The sequence below is a fragment of the Phycodurus eques genome, chromosome 13 (assembly GCF_024500275.1).
Source record: "Phycodurus eques isolate BA_2022a chromosome 13, UOR_Pequ_1.1, whole genome shotgun sequence".
Taxonomy (NCBI): domain Eukaryota; kingdom Metazoa; phylum Chordata; class Actinopteri; order Syngnathiformes; family Syngnathidae; genus Phycodurus; species Phycodurus eques.
In genome coordinates, this window is record NC_084537.1 from 25,280,453 (window position 1) to 25,295,665 (window position 15,213).

Below are 15,213 nucleotides of genomic sequence, written 5' to 3' on the forward strand. Positions count from 1 at the left end.
TATTGGTACGCGAATGCTGTAGAAACGCATACAAACAGGCAATATAACAATACACTCTGACGTATATCCTTCAAACTCTGTGAAAAATGAGTTATATCGACAATAGTCGATCGAGACCGCTAAGCACCTGGAGCCTTGACCCGCCTAAATATTGTCAATCAAACTAAACCCCAGTTGCATCAAGAAATTCAAAATTGGATTGCCACACATGCGGCGAAAGCAAATGATGTTCCCACCATAAGCTGACCGTGGAAATAAATAAATAATAATAACTGAATTGAACTTGAATTATTTTTCACTTTAAAAGTATAAGTTGTTTATTATTGATTGAGGTTATTTTTCATGGTTTTCGAATGAATTTTTGTTATTTAGTCTATTCAAATGTAGACTGCTTATTTTTAAGTTAGGCAGTGGTTCTGTTGCAATTAAAATATTGAAGTTATTGTTGAGTGCCTTCTCATACAATTTTTATTTTACATTCTTTTGACTTCATGTAACCCATTGGTTAATAATGAATGGGTCATTTTCTTCCCCCACCTGCTGATTATTGTCCTCGAGTAATATCACTTGATCAAGCCTTTTCTAACATTCCGTACTCCAAAATCGGATCGGAAGTGAAAAAGTTGGATTGGGACATCCCTCGTGGATTGTGCCCTCAAAATACCCGTACCCGTCTAAAGTATCACAGTATCGCCATTGAATTGGATATATGAAACTTTACATAATAGCACAAGTAATACTTGTTCACGACTGAGCGGATGTCGTTCATCGCGGGCGGTTTCTGGAACGTTAATAAACGAGGGTTTACTTTCGACACTTTTACTTGTGTGCCTACGTACGTGTCAGACTGTCCGCGAATATGCGCACGACCTTACGGGCCATTCTAATCTGCTTTGGCATCTGAAGGCCTTTGTGCGAGAGTGATGAGAGGATGGAGGAGAAAAGCAGGAAGGGAGGAGAGCTTGTGCACTCGGGGCCAAAATAGCCGCTGGCATTTCTGCCTTTTCAACACCGTGCTACCTTCCAGTGCCAAATAGTTAGCGAGCTATGTCATTACTTACAGCCTTCCTGTTTTTGTCACGTTACTTTGTCAACGTAAGCTCCCGTTCTCTCCTTTCTGTTCATGGCGTCGGTCTACATTTGAACTGACTTTGCTCCTCCGTCAGCCATTCATCCCTCTCTCTTCCTCTCTCCGCCTCCACGCGCCGTAGGTGACGGAGCTCGCTCCGCTAGGTTCTCTGCTGGAGCGCTTGCGCTGCGTGCGTCCACAGGGGCCCGTGCCGATCCACACTCTGTGTCAGTATGCTGTGCAGGTGGCCTGCGGCATGGCCTATCTGGAGCAGAGGCGCTTCATCCACCGGGATCTGGCCGCCAGGTTTGCACCAGAAACATTCAGTCACGAGCTTATAACATGGCTCCAAATATTTTGAGCTGGTGTTCATCCACTGTGTACTTGATTGCTCGTATTTTCCCTTGAAAATGTTTTGATGGCATGTTACGTTATTTCATGGATATGGACTTTCCTTCCTTCCTCCTGCTCCACCCAGACTTTTATAGGCCATTACAGGGTAACTTGGCCCACAGGCTAAATGAGTCGCTTCCTGGCTGCTATATTTAGTGGTCTTGCCCAAATTCAGCCCATTAAAAAACCTCATTAGGCACTGCTAATTTTCCCATCATAATTTGCACATACAGATCATCATTGTGCTCGTATTGGTATATTATGGCATAGTTAATTATATTTGTCGTTATGTCATAGCAGACAGGTGTGCCATGGTTAACACTTTTATTTCTTTTAAAACATTTTAAAATGAGCAATGAATGTGTGCTGAGGACTGTTCTGGGTTGGGGGAAAAAAAACAAACAAAAAAATCATACTAACTAGCTACTGAAATATTGTTCGATATGCAGAATGCAACTTTTACCATGCACCACTGAGCAAATTCACAAGGCATTGACTCCATCGTAACCGGACTGGTTTGTTTGTCTTGGAAGAATGTCACAAAGATGACGCTCTGCAAAAATGCCAACTCAGGTTGGAATGGCAACTTCAGCACGATCGTGTACAAGGCACCGACACATTTTGAATCGGTGATGAAAGTAATTGCACAGTCGGCGTGCGGCCGCAGAACAGTCCAGTTGCGATCGATTCAATGGCCTGAGAATGAAATGACCTGGATGCATGAGAATATTTCCAGGCACCAATGAGCAAATACATGTTCACAATCCTGTAGCACTTTATGTTGCACCTTTTTTGTGAGTTAAAAGTCACAGTTATGGGGCTAAAATGTGACTTGGCTCTTCAGAAACGTCCTGCTGGCATCAGCTCACAGAGTGAAGATCGGCGATTTTGGCCTGATGAGGGCACTGCCGAACAATCATGAGCATTACGTCATGCAGGAACACCGGAAGGTTCCCTTTGCGTGGTGAGTGGACGACAATAGTCTGAGCTTATGACTTTTGAGAGTTGGACTGATCTGATTTGTTAGACATCTAATAATTCAAACTTTATTTAGTTGAGTTGTTTTCCCTAATCCGTATCTGTGTGCATTCCGTTGGAAAGAAGTTGTTGTCCGTCCTACAGGTGCGCGCCTGAGAGTCTGAAGACCAGAACCTTCTCTCATGCTACTGACACGTGGATGTTTGGCGTGACGCTATGGGAGATGTTCACACATGGCCAGGAGCCTTGGTTAGGCCTTAATGGGAGCCAGGTAGACTCATGCTTCTAGCAACAATTCAGTGAAGTATTGAATAGCATAATGAGAATACATCTTGGAAAAATGCTGTTCTTTCATCATATCAATGAATCGAGTGTGTATCAAAAGTACCCACTACATAAATACTGCAAGGCATTTGCATATTTCATCAAGAAAGTTTTGTTTTCTCTCCAGATCCTGCATAAGATTGATAAAGAAAGTGAACGTCTCCCTAAGCCAGAAGACTGTCCGCGGGATATTTACAATGTCATGTTGCAGTGCTGGGCACCGAAATCGGAGGACAGACCAACTTTTGTTGCCCTACGGGAGTTCTTGCTGGAGGTAAAGTGGCAGAAACATTGCTTCTTTTCATAGGGGAGTCAATACAATCAACCGTACTTGAGAGAAGTCATGGAAATGTCAACCTCGGTGACTCTGATTGCATCAATTTACCTTCAACGACATCTAGTGGACATTTCTTGAAGTAACTGTTAAAATGTTTACAGAAGAGTGCAGAACTCTGGACAGGAACTTTTCCCCAGGAAACAAAACGCTGAACGGCTCCAATAGTAGAGTCCGACTAAAAGGTGGAAAATGCAATAATGGTGACATCAAAATATTGATTAAAAGATCGACAAATTACAGATTTGATGTAGAGATGCATCGGAATGACTTGATCTCGGATTTCCCGCATAAGATGTAGTCACCAGTTGTGCAATTTGGATCAGACAATAACAACCGTCGTCATAGTTTTTTGTCATTTCTCCCCTAAATGTCCCATTTTAATGATTGGATCATCATCCCCATTTATTTTTATACAACTCATGCAAGTTTGGACTCACCAGAATGTAGTAAAAAAAAAAAAAAAATATATATATATATATATATATATATATATATATATATATATATATATATATATGTACATATATAAAAATTCACTTGTGACTAGTCACAAGTGAATTTTACAGTGCGATGCTCCCGTTCGGTGAGGCCCGCCACCTGACGGTGGCGCTAACGTGTGTTTCAGAGCATGCCGACGGACATGTGTGCGCTGCAGGACTTCCACGAGCAAGATAAGCTCCTGATCCAGATTGATGATGTCATCACAATCTTTGAGGGCAGGTGAGAGCTTTTGCGTGCGTGTGCGCATGCAGGTTGTTCCATGCGTTGGAGGCAAGTGGTTGTTGAGTGTTAGGTGCAAATGTATTCAGAGGTTAAATCTGCCCATGTCATTGGTTATCATACAGCTTGAATGTATTTATTGATCTTTGTCATGAATTAATGTTAGCTCTTCTGGCAGCACAGACACGCCCCGCTTCCCACTTGGGGAAACCCCAAAATTGTGGACCGTGAATAAAACAAAACAAACAGCAGAGAGCCTGTTATGTTTCATTGTAATGATTTCTTAATATTTCAGAGCCGAGAACTATTGGTGGCGAGGTCAAAATAAACGTACCCTCAAGGTGGGGCAGTTTCCCAGGCACGTGGTGACATCGGTGGCGGGTTTGTCAGCTCACGACATCAGCCGACCACTCAAGAACAGCTTCATCCACACCGGTCATGGAGATGCCAACCCTCATCGCTGCTGGGGCTTCCCGGACAGGATCGATGAGTAAAGATGATGCCGCTGTGACACTTTTACCAGTAGATGGCAGGAGCTGCTTGCAATCGGTGGCCTTGCCCAAGTAACGCCCCCCTCCCGCTCCTTCTCTACCAGTTTGTATCTTGGGAATCCCATGGATCCTCCTGATGTTCTCGGTTTGGACCTCAGTGGAGCTCGGCCCACTCGGCTACCGGGGCGAGCAAAAAGTGAGTCAATGAAAACATGTCATAGCGGGAAACGTGATTACATTTCTGAATGGTCGTTTCTGTCTCTTTTTGAATGGATCTTTTTTTCCCTATTAAATACATGTCCCTGATAACAATTATGCTGTTTCACTTGGACGCTAAAAATGGTGGTTGTTGTTTTTTTAATTTATTTACCAGTATAATCACTTTGTACTAATTCTATAAATCAATTTTATGATGGGGCAGCACGATAAGTGGCAGTAGTTCCGCCGTCAGCCGCACAGTCGCGAGGTCCCCTGCGGTCCGGCTTTCTTCCCCGTGGCGAAAACAGGCACGCTAGGTTGACTGAAGATTCTAAATTGTCTGTAGGTGTGATTGTGAACGGTTGTTCTGCAATTGGCCGGCAACCAGGTCAGGGTGTACGTACCCCGTCTGTCGCCTCCAGTCAGCTGGGATCGGTAGGGAAAAAAGATGGAGTCTGGCCTAATAAACGACACTACGACTGATGTTTGGTTTGACATCAGGCTCAGCTCGGTTAGGTACGTAGCTTCTCTGATCGCAAATGCTCAATGTGAACTGTTTGTCTGGCTCCGTAACAGTGCGCAACTTGAGCAGAAAAGCTACTCGTGATGAAAATGTTCATGTACACTACAGTCGCGTTTTGTTCAATTCCTACAGCGCGCACATATTTCCTGTGCCCTTTTATTCATATTCATGTCTGGGTGTCCTGTCAGGTTGCTCCTTTTCATTCCAATCGTAAATATTCTTTTGCTTTGCTTTGAAATTCCCCTGACCGATCTTTCTTTCCTGACTCGCTCGTCTTTTCGGATCCCCGCACTTTCCCCCGCCCCCCTTTTCATTCTTTGCACCACGGTGTGTGGACTTTGTTTCCAGAAGAGCCTCCTCAGCCAGCGATGGTAATCCAGAGTAAGTCTGCTTTTTCTCAGCAGCTCCTCACCCATTGCTCCTGCCCTCTCTGTTCCCTTCTAGCTCCACTCTTCAAAGGTACACCTCATGTATTTTTTCTCATTTGCTTGTTGTGCAGTGCCTCTGCCATTACCTTTATTTTCCATTCCGTAACATCATCGTTTCTCTATTTCCCCAACGTCGAACCCTGCTATCAAATGGCCTTGCTGTGGCGTGAACTCCCTCTCCCGTCCCCCAAAAGTAATGAATGATTTTGCACGTTTCTCCTTAGAGCCTTGTTACGATCCTGTGCATCAGGACGACGACTTGACATCGGCAGCATTGACGAGACTGTCACTTGGGAAAGCGAGCGCTGTCAAAGGCCTCAAACTTCGACCCACGGCCTGGGTCTCTTCTTCAAAACAGGGGAGTGACAAGACTTCGGAGTCAAGCCACTACCCCTGGAGAGAAGTGTCCCTCATTGACTTTGGGGAGGAGCTCCCCCCGCCCACACCCTCCCCGTCACCTGGGGGGGAAATCCCAATCCCCTGTCTCGCAAAGCTGGTTTTGGGAGCAGAGAATCTCTTGGACCGGACACCACCTCAGAGTCCCTCCAGGTCGTTGCCCCGCCCACTTCACCCCACACCCGTAGTGGACTGGGATGCGCGACCCTTACCGCGACCCCCGGCGTACGACGACGTAGCCCAAGATGAAGACGATGTGGAGGTGCGGTAGGAAAATGTCATGTCAGAATAATGATGACTTGGTGACGGTGTGAACGTTACGTCTGGATACACTTCTCCCTGAAAGGATATTGGGATGTCGGGTGAAATTTCAGGATGAACCTAAAATGCACTATAACCTTTACAGGTGCACTTATTTTTGACTTTCTCTAAACGTTTGACTGCGCATGTTCAACGTTTCGGTGCTTTTTGTCGAAGTTGCCGAGCTCCGTAAAATTCACAGCAGGTGTTTGACCCGTGAAGCGACCAGGGTCAATTAGAATTTGGTTATGTAAACAGTCGTCGTCGTCATGCTGTCCACATTTTGAGACCAAGGAGACAACTAGCAATTGATCCACAGCACGCGCTTTAAACGGGGCGGCCGCCGTGGCCACTGAGCTAAGAACGTCACAGACTGAAATCAGCCAAGTTCCAACATAGATACGGAGAGACTGGAAGCGTCACAGAAAGGCATGGAACTGGACGTCCTTGGATATTGATCTGTTGATTCATGGATTAAACACAGTAAAAGTTGTAGTGCGTTTTACGTTCTTTTTGCGAGTAGTGAAGGTTTAGTCCAGCGCGTAGTGTGCCTTTTGCCGACTGTAAGCTTGGTTAGCAAGCGGTATAGAAAATAAATGGACTGGAGAGCGCCGTCCCGGCAGTCAGCCATTCCCTTTTACACAGTTGCCAATTTCCTCACCCCATTCATCCCTCTGCAGTTGTGTTTCTACAGCAACCCAGAAAAAAAGTGAATGGAACACCACATTCAGAGGCCTTTTGGCAATTGTCAGGAGCTCTGCCCTTATTGACTTAGCTGCGGGTAGGAGGCTCTAAAGGACTGGCTGTTGAAGGAATCTCAGCCCGCTGCCCGAGCGCTGCTGAGGTGCCCCCGAGAAATAAACGAATCCCCAACCGCTCAGTGTTGTGCAGCTGCCTTGCTTAAGCTCTCTCTTAATGCATGCGGTGCTGCGGATCTATTTCTTGATGCATTTTTTTACGGGGTGTTTATTGGAGTCTGTCTCTGTAATATGTGTAGGAAGTAGACAAATGAGTGTCAAGCTTAAGTTTTCAATACACACTGTATATACATCATGTTTTTGCTCACAGGTGAGTTCCATCAATGGCATGGAGCTGCAGCACAGTGAGGAGCAGAAGGAAGTCCATTTTCCAGAGGAGGACAACGCGTCCGCGCAGAAGGTGGAGGGCCTCGAAGATAACCTCTTCCTCCCCAGCATGCACAGCCAGGGCCCGACTACCTCATTTTCCCAGTCTGCAGAAATATTCCAGGAACTCCAGCAAGAGTGCATGAGGAGGCTCAATGTGCCGACAGGTCAGAGTTCAGCCGCGTGTCTGCGGGCGCACCTCCCCTCCTCTGAGGACAAACCCCAGATCCCTCCTCGTGTCCCCATTCCCCCTCGCCCAATTAAAAGGGGCGACTGTTCATCCGCTCGGCGCTCCGGGGACCTCTCGCTGTCCCCGACCCCGGCCGACGTCGCAGAGGACATTTCCTGCTCAGAGCGGGACCGCCCGCCGCGGATCCCTCCGAGGGAACCTTTGTCGCAGCCTGGCTCCAGGACTCCCAGCCCCAAGGGCCCGGAGGTGGGCTCCCCGCAGCCCGCCGTCTGCTCTGCCAGTCCCACCCCCCTTACCGCCTGCCCCTCCGCGCAGGCCCAAAGCTCCTACCTCTCCACCTCTCCCGGTATATTCATGCCCACTACGCACAGCTTTGCCTCTGATCCCAAATACGCTGCACCCAAAGTGATCCAGGCGCCGGGCAGGGAGTTTGCGAACAAGGGCCCCTGCATCCTCCCCATAGTCCGTGACGGACGAAAGGTCAGCAACACTCACTATTACCTTCTGCCAGAGCGGCCGCCCTACCTCGACAAATACGGCCGCTTCTTCAGGGAGGCCGAGAGCCTGAGCGTCAGCGGTGCGGAGGACGGACGGCACGTACGGCAGGCGAACACCGCTACGGTTCGACCCATGGTGCTCGGCGCTTTGCAGGGGGAGCTGAAGGCCAATTTCTCCACCAACAGTAATGGCAGTCCTGCACCACTGATAGGACCGAAGCCATCAGTTAGTCCCGCCGCGGCTTGTGCAGAAGGTTTGACGACGACGACGGCAGGCACCGCTTCCTGTCCCAGGACGGACGGATTAGGAAACTCAGCTGACAGAGTCAAAGTGGTAATCAGAATCCGAATCCGAATCATCTTTATTTGCCAAGTATGTCCAAAAAACACACAAGGAATTTGTCTCCGGTAGTTGGAGCCGCTCCAGTACGACAACAGACGGACGGTCAATTGACAGAGAACGCTTTGGAGACAGAAAGACATTGACAAAAAAAAAAAAAAGCAGTAAAGGGTTGCTAGTTATCTGGTAACGCCGGTACATTTTGCTATTAAAGATTTGCTCGCTTGCCATTGAAATCGCTTGACTAAAAATATTTGTGTACGGTACATCATTTAGGAAGAACATTCAAATAAGAAGTGGTCTGCAAATCATTTTCTGTTTATTGGAACACAGTTCAGGATAACTTTACCCATGGGGATGTTCTTCAATGCTCCATGCCATTTTATTTTGGACATAAAATACAAATAAAACACACTTTACCAACACACTGTTGGGTGTGGGTGGGCCCTATGTTGACTTTGTTCAGGGAGGGCGCCATATAACTTACAACTCATACTTTTGACTCCTCGAAAATGACAAAATATTAGCCACAGCTCTCTCAGGGCAAGTGTGATGCAATACAGTTGTACATCACTGCAAACGACAAAGCCAATTATTAACATATTGTTAATGAATTCCTCAATCAATCAAACCCCAACATTATCTTTGTAAAGGCAAAATACTGCATTTGATACAGTTGTAGTACTGTGCTGTATCTCCGTATAGTGTGTAAGTAATCATGATGATGTAGTTGGTTGGTGCACGCTGCATTGGCAGACGTTCAATACGTTCGAGTACAATAATCTTAAGTAATGTTCTACGTACTTGTAATGAGATGACGAGTGACCCCCTTAAGAGCGAGACTGTAATGTTTATTTCAAGCGTGTCCACGTCCACTGGTTGTCCTTATGCAACAGCCTCCCCTTTGTGAATTGATATTTGTCTCACTTTAGGGATGAAAAATCACAAATATTCAGTTGTCGTAGCTGATCAGTGTTCAACGATGAATACAACAGAGTGGACCCTCGCACACCTGCGGATTCACCTCTTCTGGGTTCAAATTGTTTTTCCAATTTCAAATCTTTGTTTTTTTTCTTCTGGTAGTTTTTTTTTTTTTTTTTTTTTTTTTGTTGAGGCGGAACCAACCCCCAAAACGCTTATTGGTGGTTTATCCCCAATTACTTATTCAAGAACAGTTTTTTTCAAGGCAATTACAATGGGCATTTTCTACCGATTTTCACTGTTTGTGGTCCGCCCCGAGATTAGCGGGGGTCCACTGAGCTCTATTTATAATGTAATACTATATTACAGTAGTAACCATAAAGTAATGAGAATGTTGTGTCCCAACAACAGACTTTCTTTATTCATTGCCAGTAGATTATTGTATGACATTTCTTGTGTGTAAAAAGGGTCTTGATGTAATAGATGAATTGGACATTCCTCATTGTTGATTTGACTTCTTTTGTCCGTCAGGTGCAGGCGGCAGTTCACGGTGTGACGACGGAGGAGTGCCAATGTGCTCTTCGCAACCACAACTGGAACATTCAGAAAGCTGTGCATTACCTCAAGGTGAGAATTACTTTTCGTATGCTGTGAAGAATGCTCATTTTATGGGGGGAAAAAAAAAAAAAAAAAAAGCTATTTTGCTGAAATTGTTTATCATCCTCTGATCCCACAATAATCAAAAATAATAAAGAGAACTCATTTGAATTTTCCAATCGTCGCACAGAATTCTACTAGAATTTCCTGACATCCATCAAAAAACACGATAATTGTTTTCGCAGTAGTTGTTTGACTTTTACTAGCTCCCTTTTCTAAAGTGTCCTTTTCCTTACATGCAGATTCAGTCACTACCTTTCTGTTCCATTCACCAGGCCACAATAGCGACCATCTGCATTATTTCGTGTCATAATACGAGGAGTGTGTCCCAAGATGTCCTTGAAAGTGAATGATTCCTGCTTCCATCAGTACCTTTTTTTATCAACAGCGTGGCCCCCATCGTTCGTACTATTTCATGTTTTGCTCTCCGTCAGTTCACACGATTGATATTGTTAACATTTTACACATAAATTATTGGTCATGTGTATGAAGTCCGGGACGGTGGACAAACCGGTTAGCGCATCTGCCTCACAGTTCTGAGGTTGCAGGTTCAAATCCCGGCCCCGCCTGTGTGGCGTTTAACATGTTCTCCCCGTGCCTGCGTGGCTTTTCTCCGGGCACTCCGGTTTCCTCCCACATTCCAAAAACATGCATTCATTGGAGATTCTAAATTGCCCGTAAGAGTGAATGTGAATGTGAATGTGAGTGCGAATGGTTGTTTGTTTCTATGTGCCCTGCGATTGGCTGGCGACCGGTTTGGGGTGTGCGCCGCCTTTCGCCCGAGGATGGCTGGGATGGGCTCCACCACGCCCGCGCCCCTCGTGAGGAGAAGCGAATGTATGAAGTCAAAGTTCCCACATCAAAAACCACGATTTCAAACTTTTGAACAACCCCAAGTAGTCCATTGCCGAGTCGCGGTAATCCATCAAAATGGAGGCCCCATGCAAGAGACATTTGCGATGCAGTGGGCGAGCTTCAGTCCTCGGCCGGAAAATGCTTTGCTGCTCCGCAGAGATCCAGTTTGGTGCATTCCAGGTCAACTCTTGCGCCATTCTGGGTAATAACATTTTTATGTACAGCATCTACTGTAACTGCAAACGGGTAGTCGTTGAAACTTGATGGTTGCCATTTTCTTCCAAGCTTTGTTGATCCTTCAGGGAAAATCAGGCCATTGCGACCGTGATGAACAGGTTGTAAATATTTCTGCTGCTCTGCGACCGCTGTGCAGCTTACTCACAGTGCGGTTCGTGAAAGGTATGTGTGGATAGTAGCGGACTCGAAGGAGCACTTAAAGGGTTCCTAATAATAACCGGCAGAACGTTTAGAAGATGAAGAAAAAGGCCGTCCTGACGTTTCGGCTTCAATCGAAACGGCCGTGTATTTGGACTACGAGCACTTTTCAAATGTGCTTGTGAGGGCTGCAAGCAAAAAAATATTTCCGTTACGTCCTACAATCAAAAGCATCCTCCAATTTCTGCTTTGAGTTGTAATCAACGGTTTGTTTGCTCGTAGGTGGAGCAGTTGTTTTGTTTGGGTCTGAGGAGCGGGCCCGAGTGTCGAAAGCTGCTGGAGATGTGCGACTGGAACCTGGAGGTGGCCAGCACGCAGATGTTGAGTGACTATGGCTCCAACGCAGCAGAGGTACCCCTCACTTTGTTCGTTGGGTGCGTGTTCAGTATTTCTAATGACGTTCGGTATCTCCGCTCAAGCCAGGTGTGTGAATGCAGAGAGAAAATGACCGTAGAAGACTCGACAATTTGCTGTTTTTGTGCACTGTGTTGTACTGTGTTGACACTATCTTGTGGTATCTCAGGCTTTTGCTGTTTGTGGCTAGGCTCGGGCCCGACCGCCCGGGAGAGCAGCACTGCGCGTTCTTTTAGTGCGCACGGTGAGATCGTGCGCCGGCGTCGGGCCTCGTTTAAGGAATTTGTTCGTAATTCCTTGAAATGTACTTTTTCAAGAAGATTTTGCCGTCTGTAAAAACAGCTTGCAGTTTAATAGTCTACTTTTTTACCCTTTTGCACCACGATGGTCGTTGCTCATGTTGTTCTTCACATACAGGCAAAAATTGCAGCGGTCCGAACCTCCCAGACACGCTAGCTGGCTACCGCCGTGACGGACGGGTACGAAAGCAGGTAAGGGGGACTGAAAGCCACAGATCACTTGCTTGCCTGCGACAAATCTGAAGTCATGCTTTTTTTTTTTGTTTTTTGTTTTTTTTTAAATTCTTCCATTTATTTTTTCTTCTTTTGAAATTGTAGGCCCTAACCCACAGGACTGGAGTGTAATAATATTGGCCAGCACATCAAATAAGTCCTAAACATCCGTGCACATTATTGTATTTTGTACTTTGGTGATTATTTATCGTCAAATAAGTTTTTAAAAGCACATGTAGAAAAAATTGAAAATGTGTTGTAATCTTAAAATGTTTGTGCTGTAGCAAACGTTTCTTGGTCAAGGTGATATGATTTCTATTGAAGTGAGTTTTGGATTGCGTATATAATTTCAGTATTTTTTTCCAATCTAATACCAAACTTTTATGTATTTGCAGGCTGTAAGAGAAAACCTCTCCGGCTGCAAGAGAACGTCATCATCAATCAAAACATTTCTGGACCATCCTGTGTGACCCTTCAGACTGCGGCTGCCGTTTGAAAGAACACGTCACTGAAATAGCACAAAATACGACCTTCTCATGGGGAGGGGGGGAGGGGGGGACTGCTCCACTTAAGAATTTTTATGACTTGTCCAAAGCAGACATGATAACAATCCCACTTTTCTGACACTGTTAGGTTCGTGCGTAAGATCCTTGCGTGGCCAACTTGTCAGACTCTGTTATTGGTGCTGCAATTACTCAAGGGATATGCCTCTGGTCTTTTCTTCAAGTTGTTAAAAAGTCCATTTGGAAGGGAATGTGAAATGCGATGATGAATTGGACAGCATAAATGCACAGAAGCACCTTCCTCAAACCTTAGAGGTCTTCAAAAAGTGCAATTTGTTGAGTCTCAATTGAACTGGAAAAGTCAAAAGTGACTGCCTGCGTGGGTTACATGCCAACCTCCTCCACTGGATACGCATTGGCACTTACAAGCAATTTGGTCTGGGACCAAATTGCAAAGAGTCAAACTGTACCTCTCAATTGTCGAATATGTGTTTGTGTGTGCGTAGCGTTGTAAAATGGCACGGGGGCATCATTATGAACACTGGCTGCTGAACTTCTGCACAGCAAAGTAAAGTTGAGCACACACAGAAAAACACCACCTCAAAACAAAGAGCTTAACTCTGCAGCCAGGAGGACACTTTCATATGGCTGCACTGGTTTCAGTTCCAAGTTGAGAATCGGTGGCCCACGTGCTCAAAGACTTCACTTCTTCTATTGAGCTGATTCGAAAGCTTTTGATCTGCCAAGTCTCATGGAACTGTGCACACCAAATAAAAGCAGCTAATAATGGCAATGTAGTCATTTATGCCCACATTGCTTCAAGCTACAGCTGGTACAGTTCATATAAAAAAGTACGCAACCATGCTCAGGGGCCAGGTTTTTGTGATTAGAAAAAAACCTGTAACGAAGACAAATCACTTGAAAACGGTTTCACTGTTAATGGAAACTATACCCTCTACAACTCAATAATAATAATAAAAAATATATATATATATATATATATATATATTTGAAAGGGGAAGTAGAAATAAACAACTGAGGTAATGTGATTGTAAAAGTGTGCACAGCCTCTTCTAACTTTCCAAGGCATTAAATATAACATTGTGGAACACAGAGAGGACAGTCATCATCATCGAGTGGAGAAAAGCTAGACGTTGCCACCGACACCTGGACGTCCCCTCAAAAATTGATGGGAAAATGAGAAGCAAAACTGGTCCGGAAAGCTGGCGCCACTGAAGGAATTTCTGCCAAGTCCTGGCTGCGTTTCGTCCATGTGACAACAATCAAGCGGTTTCTTCATATGGCCGGGCTATGGGCGAGGGTGACACCCAAGCCAAGCTGCTTTTTGCAACAACAAAAAAAACTTGAAATCTGCATGTGGCAAAATGTGTTACGGTCTGAGGAAACCAATGTTGAACGTTTAGGCCATTGTTCCAAAATGTACTTAACACCGCTCATCACCAAAACTACCAAGTATTGGTATCAGGCCAGTACTTGCGTCAAAAATTCTCACATCAACTCCTGCTCGCCACGCTGACGGTTTGCCGAGACGAGCGACTTAACGTATTTGAGGTTATTCAGAGCTGTTTCAAATGCTGGCAGGTGTGTGCTGACTCCTTTTTTTTAACATGAGCTTGATTATGATTGGTTAATTCTGAACATAGCCACAGCCCCACTTATGAGAGGGTGTGCATACTTGTGCAAGAACTTTATCAGTTGTGCTGCACAAAGTTTTGAAAGGATTTATCTTGGTCTCGTGGCATTTGAATAGGGGTGTGTAGACTTTTTAGATCTACTGTTTATTCTGCCCGTTTGTTTTTTTGGGCTATCGTAAAGTTATATGACGAAACCTCAGATTTATTTTTCAAGCCGATCCCTCGACGATGACTTATCAATGTGGAACTCAGTCAACATGCTCAATATTTGGGCCTTTTGTTCAAAGAGAAAAGGAAATAAAAGACATTCCAGAATACTCTGGGCTCTTAACATTCATGTGGTCAACAAAACCCAAACAATAAGCCTGCGTTGTCCTTCCCCAAAGAGAGAGACGGCTTGCCGTCTACCAAAAATAATCATTGGAAAATGTGTGCGTTGACACGCAGCGTCTTGGCAGATGCACTGGCGACCAGGCTTCAAGATGTCTTCGGGACAGATTTCACGGAAGGTGCTTCTTTTGGATGACGTTCTCCGGCGGTCCATCAGGCGGCTGTAAAAAGTGTCCCGTGTGTGTGTGCGCGCGCGCGCGCAAAAATGTGCAGCGTCAAACGTTCGGAGCGGCAAGTTTGGCCGTTTTGTAAAAGGACGACGTTTTGCTCACAGATTTCTCAGCTGCCTGTCTTTGAGTTGGTGGAGCGGTTCGACGGAACCTTGCGGCAGGATCATCGCCACCAAACCACGCGGTTGAATCTTGTTGTTCCTAAATCGAAATCTCCCCTCACACTTGCCGTTCCTGCCTCCTTTGTACTTGCGCGTATTTGCTCCCCGCTTTTACTCTTGTTTCGACTGAACAGACAGTTTTGGTTTTTCCTCCTTGGAAATGTTCATGGGAGTTGAGTTGATGCTGCTGAGTGTATGAATGTATTATTATTAGTAGTAGTATTTTGACTAAAGTATGAATTATTCCCCCCCCCCCCGGTTTCTGAATCTTTGCCTCATTTCCTTCCTTGGA

General features: G+C 45.5%; 1 protein-coding gene across 16 annotated transcripts in view; it reads left to right on the plus strand.

The window, feature by feature from the left end:
* The window catches only part of LOC133411941 (activated CDC42 kinase 1-like), a 41,244-nt gene extending 26,729 nt beyond the window's left edge, over window positions 1-14,515 (plus strand). For 10 of the 16 annotated variants that reach the window (XM_061694792.1, XM_061694791.1, XM_061694797.1 and 7 more), the window contains 14 exons: window positions 1,212-1,375; window positions 2,307-2,426; window positions 2,585-2,711; window positions 2,892-3,038; window positions 3,727-3,821; window positions 4,117-4,311; window positions 4,417-4,508; window positions 5,382-5,414; window positions 5,686-6,119; window positions 7,226-8,302; window positions 9,761-9,856; window positions 11,399-11,527; window positions 11,948-12,021; window positions 12,438-14,515. In XM_061694792.1, the coding sequence (XP_061550776.1) occupies window positions 1,212-1,375; window positions 2,307-2,426; window positions 2,585-2,711; window positions 2,892-3,038; window positions 3,727-3,821; window positions 4,117-4,311; window positions 4,417-4,508; window positions 5,382-5,414; window positions 5,686-6,119; window positions 7,226-8,302; window positions 9,761-9,856; window positions 11,399-11,527; window positions 11,948-11,986 (2,748 nt within the window). In that variant the 3' untranslated portion in view covers window positions 11,987-12,021; window positions 12,438-14,515. Of the gene's footprint in view, window positions 1-1,211; window positions 1,376-2,306; window positions 2,427-2,584; window positions 2,712-2,891; window positions 3,039-3,726; window positions 3,822-4,116; window positions 4,312-4,416; window positions 4,509-5,381; window positions 5,415-5,685; window positions 6,120-7,225; window positions 8,303-9,760; window positions 9,857-11,398; window positions 11,528-11,947; window positions 12,022-12,437 lie in introns of those variants that run through there. The other 6 variants (XM_061694796.1, XM_061694800.1, XM_061694794.1 and 3 more) reach the window with 5 other exon arrangements.
* The last annotated feature ends 698 nt before the right edge of the window (window positions 14,516-15,213 follow it).